Genomic DNA, 4,313 nt, shown 5'->3' with positions numbered 1-4,313 from the left:
AAGTGTCCCAAGTTAATGATTGATCATCAGATCACATATTTTGAAGAAAGATGATGCACACAGAAGAGAATGAACAAGTGGAAGAGATGATGAACATGGCAGCTTGGCTTCTTGGAATCAAGAACCTCCAAATTCAACCTTACCATCTTCCTCCTCTAGGTCCCTGCTTTCCTAATTTCTATACAAAATTCACTATTTTTTTTTATCAGTTAAGGTTCTTATTCTTGTTTTTTTTAATTATTATTATTATTATTATTATTATTATTATTATTATTATTATTATTATTATTATTACTTTTTTTTTACAATTTAGGGCCTAATGATGTTAAAGTCCAGATCAAAGCTCTAGGAATTTGTGGTAGTGATGTTCATCACTTCAAGGTAAAATTCAACATATAGTTTGTTCTTCTTCCATAGGGTAAAGTTTATGAACTTAACTAGGGGTGTTTAATATTCGATTCGGATTGGAAATTCGATTTAGTTCGAATTCAATTGTCAAGCGTTGAATTCGATTTTTAAATATTCGAATTCGCTTCGATTGGAATTCGAGTCAAGAAATTGAATATGAATTTATTATTTTCAATTCGATTTGAAATTCGAACTAAATTTATATACATATATATATATATATATATTTATTGGTTAAGGATAGTGTAAAAAGGGTCTAAAGTGTGAGAAGTGTATTATAACACTATATATAATACTATATAACATCATATAAACACCATATAACAATATGTAACACCATATAATACCATATAACACTATGTAACACTATATAACATTATATAACAAATATAACACTATACATCTATCATAGACAGACATGATACCAGACAAACTATAGTGTTATATATGTTATATAATGATATATAGTGTTACATAGTGTTATATGATATTATATGGTGTTACATATTGTTCTACGGTGTTTATATGGTGTTATATAGTATTATATATAGTATTATAATACACTTCTCACACTGTGAACACTTTTTACATGATCCTCTACCTATATTTATATTTATATATCCATTAATATTAATATATGCACACACATGGAAAAAAAAACCTTCTAAATTTGGGCCAAACTTCAAAAGCTCTTATAATTAGTTTGTAGTAATTTTAAAAATAAAAGTAAAATAATTTATTATTTAGGGTGAATTTGATTTAATCGGATTTATTTGAATTCGAATCGAATTCGAGTTTCAAATACGAATCGAATTTCGAATTGGGCATAAAATTCAAATACGAATTAAATAAATCAAAACTGAATACGAATTTAGGTAAAAGAAATAAAAATTCAAAAAATCTGACTTGATTAATTCGAAAATTCGTTATACACTTCATTGGACACCCCTAAACTTAAATGAGAATAAAATCTTGTTCAAAGTTCAGATTTGATGTATTTAGTTGGCTGATTATGACACTGCAACCAGAACATGCGGGTTGCAAATTTCATAGTTAAAAAGCCAATGGTAATCGGACATGAGTGTGCTGGTATCATCAAAGATATAGGGTCCAATGTGAAGTCTCTAGCAATTGGTGATCGAGTAGCATTGGAGCCCGGAATCAGTTGCCAGACTTGTAATCTTTGCAAAAATGGAACCTATAACTTATGCAAAAAGATGAAGTTTTTCGGCTCTCCACCGACCAATGGTTCTCTTGCAAATCAGGTGAAACAAAACAAGTTTTCAGTTCTTGAATCGAAATTACATAAAAAAAAAAGGCAAATTGGAAAATAATAATCCCATCTTTCTGAAATTGGCCGATAATAATCCCAAGTCAGTTATTAGCCACTAATAATCCGACCTCGTCCAATTCTTTTGTAAAATAGTCCGCTGTTAAAATAGCTTAACGGAGTTAAGTTTTTTTCCGAATTACAAACCGATGTTTTAGGGCTTTTGATCAGAACGAGGATACGAGTCGATTGATGTAAAATTTAGCTCAAAATACTGCCCCCAACCCACGAAAATGGCGCTTCAATTCGGGTGTTTAACTTCCAATTAACAAAATTCAAGCCATTTCGAACACAATTTCGAGGTAAGTTTGACATCAATCGACTTGTATCCTCGTTCTGATCAAAAGCCCTAAAACATCGGTTTGTAATTCGGAAAAAAACTTAACTTCGTTAAGCTTATTTTAACGGCGGTCTATTTTACAAAAAAATTGGATGAGGTCGGATTATTATTGGCTAATAACTGACTTGAGATTATTATCGGCCAATTTCAGAAAGATGGGATTATTATTTTCCAATTTGCAAAAAAAAAAAAAAAAAAAATATTTCGGGTTGAGGATTTTTTATTGATTTAGGTGGTTCATCATTCAAATCTAGTGTTTAAGTTGCCGGATAATGTGAGCTTGGAAGAAGGGGCCATGTGTGAGCCACTTAGTGTTGGTGTCCATGCTTGTAGGCGTGCCGGTGTCAACCCAGATACTAAAGTTTTGATCGTTGGGGCTGGACCCATAGGTCTTGTAACTATGCTAGCTGCACGTGCGTTTGGAGCCCCACGAGTTGTAGTTGCTGATGTGGATCAACACCGATTATCGATTGCAAAGAACCTTGGCGCAGATGGGACCATTCAAGTCTCTACAAACATCCAGGTCCTCCAAATTAATTAAAAAATAGAGTGAATTTCAAGAATTGTCCTTTATCTTTATACGCATTTTCAGGGTTATCCTTTATGTTCAAAATTGACGAGATTTGTCCTTTATGTTTTCATATCATACACGTTTTGTCCTTTAGGCCTAACCCAGTTAGTTTTTTCAGTTAAATTTGGTTATATGCTTTGCACATGGGGGCATTTTTGTCAATTCAAAGGTAAGGTCAATGGCAGATTTACAGTTCAAAGCTTCTGCAACCTTTGAATTGACAAAAATGCCCTCGTGTGCAAAGCACATGACCAAATTTAACTGAAAAAACAAACTGGGTTAGGCCTAAAGGACAAAGCGTGTATGATATGAAAACATAAAGGACAAATCTCGTCAATTTTGAACATAAAGGACAGCGCCTGAAAATGGGTATAAAGATAAAGGACAATTCTTGAAATTCACTCTTAAAAATATCATAAATTTAAACAAAAAGCGTGTTACTTATGATCAGGGGCGGAGCTAGGTAGAGCCCTGGGTGGGCAGGCAGACGCACCCCTTGAAATTTTTTTAGTGTATTTTATAGGGCAAAATCCCGATCACACCCCTTGAAAATTCGGTTAAACCCGTCATTCGCACCCCTTAAAAATATTTTTTTGAGTCCGCCACTGCTTATAATAGGATAATCATGACAGGATCTAGGTGAGGAGATATCAAAGATACACAAAATCATTGGTGAGAATGTGGATATTAGCTTTGACTGTGTTGGGTTTGACAAAACCATGTCAACAGCTTTGACCGCCACTCGGGCTGGCGGTAAAGTATGCCTTGTGGGATTGGGTCAGAGTCGGATGACCATCCCTTTGGTTGCTGCTGCTGCAAGGTTATTTTTATTTATTTATTTATTTACATGTAAAAATTTACCGGTTATAACTACTTATTTGAAATTGTGACAATTTGTTATGTGTTTTAACACTAGGGAAGTTGATGTTATTGGGATATTTAGATACAGGAACACATGGCCACTCTGCATTGAGCTTTTGAGAACCGGTAAGATTGATGTGAAGCCGCTTATAACGCATAGATATAAATTCACTCAAGAAGATGTCGAAAAGGCATTTGAAACAAGCGCTAAAGGTGGTAGCGCGATTAAGGTTATGTTTAACCTTTAAAATAGTTGTTAGCATCAATATGACTGTTGCAATATAGAGTTAAATACCCTATTGTCATTCACTCATTCAGCTATTTGGTTATCTTTCATGTAATTAGCTAACACCATGTTACTGAATCAAGTCTTAAATCTGCTTTAAAAAAAAAAAAAAAAAAACCTTCTTTCTATTCATTTTGATTAATCTTTATCGATCTTAAATAGGGGTGCTCAAAACTATCCGTATCCGAAAATCCGATCCGAAATATCCGAAAAATTGGATATCCGAAATTCGGATATCCGAATTTTTCGGATTCGGATTCGGATAGTGATTTTCAAAATTTTCGGATATCCGAAATATCCGAAAATTTAATTTTCAATTTTTTTCGGATATCCGAATATCCGAAAATATCCGAAGTATCCGAAAATATCCGAAATATCTGAAAATTATCAGAAATATCCGAAAAATATCCAAAAATTTATGTTCGGATATCCGAAAGTATCCAAAATATCCGTTTCCGAATATGAAAAAATAATAAAAAAATAAAAATTAAATAAAAATTTCGATTTTCGGATATCC

The 4,313-nt window shown here is 32.9% G+C and overlaps 1 protein-coding gene across 2 annotated transcripts; it reads left to right on the top strand.

Annotated features, from left to right (window-relative positions):
• On the top strand, window positions 1–3,878 carry LOC110905079 (L-idonate 5-dehydrogenase). 2 transcript variants are annotated; one of them, XM_022150964.2, is made up of 6 exons: window positions 1–159; window positions 314–381; window positions 1,437–1,673; window positions 2,311–2,601; window positions 3,282–3,469; window positions 3,566–3,878. In XM_022150964.2, the coding sequence occupies exons 1-6, from the start codon at window positions 51–53 to the stop codon at window positions 3,756–3,758; spliced, it is 1,086 nt and encodes a 361-aa protein (XP_022006656.1). In that variant the 5' UTR covers window positions 1–50; the 3' UTR covers window positions 3,759–3,878. The 2 variants fall into 2 exon arrangements, with proteins under 2 accessions (XP_022006656.1, XP_022006657.1); XM_022150965.2 differs by having other exon boundaries at window positions 3,593–3,859.
• The last annotated feature ends 435 nt before the right edge of the window (window positions 3,879–4,313 follow it).

This window comes from Helianthus annuus, chromosome 14 (genome assembly GCF_002127325.2).
Source record: "Helianthus annuus cultivar XRQ/B chromosome 14, HanXRQr2.0-SUNRISE, whole genome shotgun sequence".
Taxonomy (NCBI): domain Eukaryota; kingdom Viridiplantae; phylum Streptophyta; class Magnoliopsida; order Asterales; family Asteraceae; genus Helianthus; species Helianthus annuus.
The sequence above is the reverse complement of the archived record's forward strand: the minus strand, read 5'-3'. Positions and strand labels throughout refer to the sequence as shown.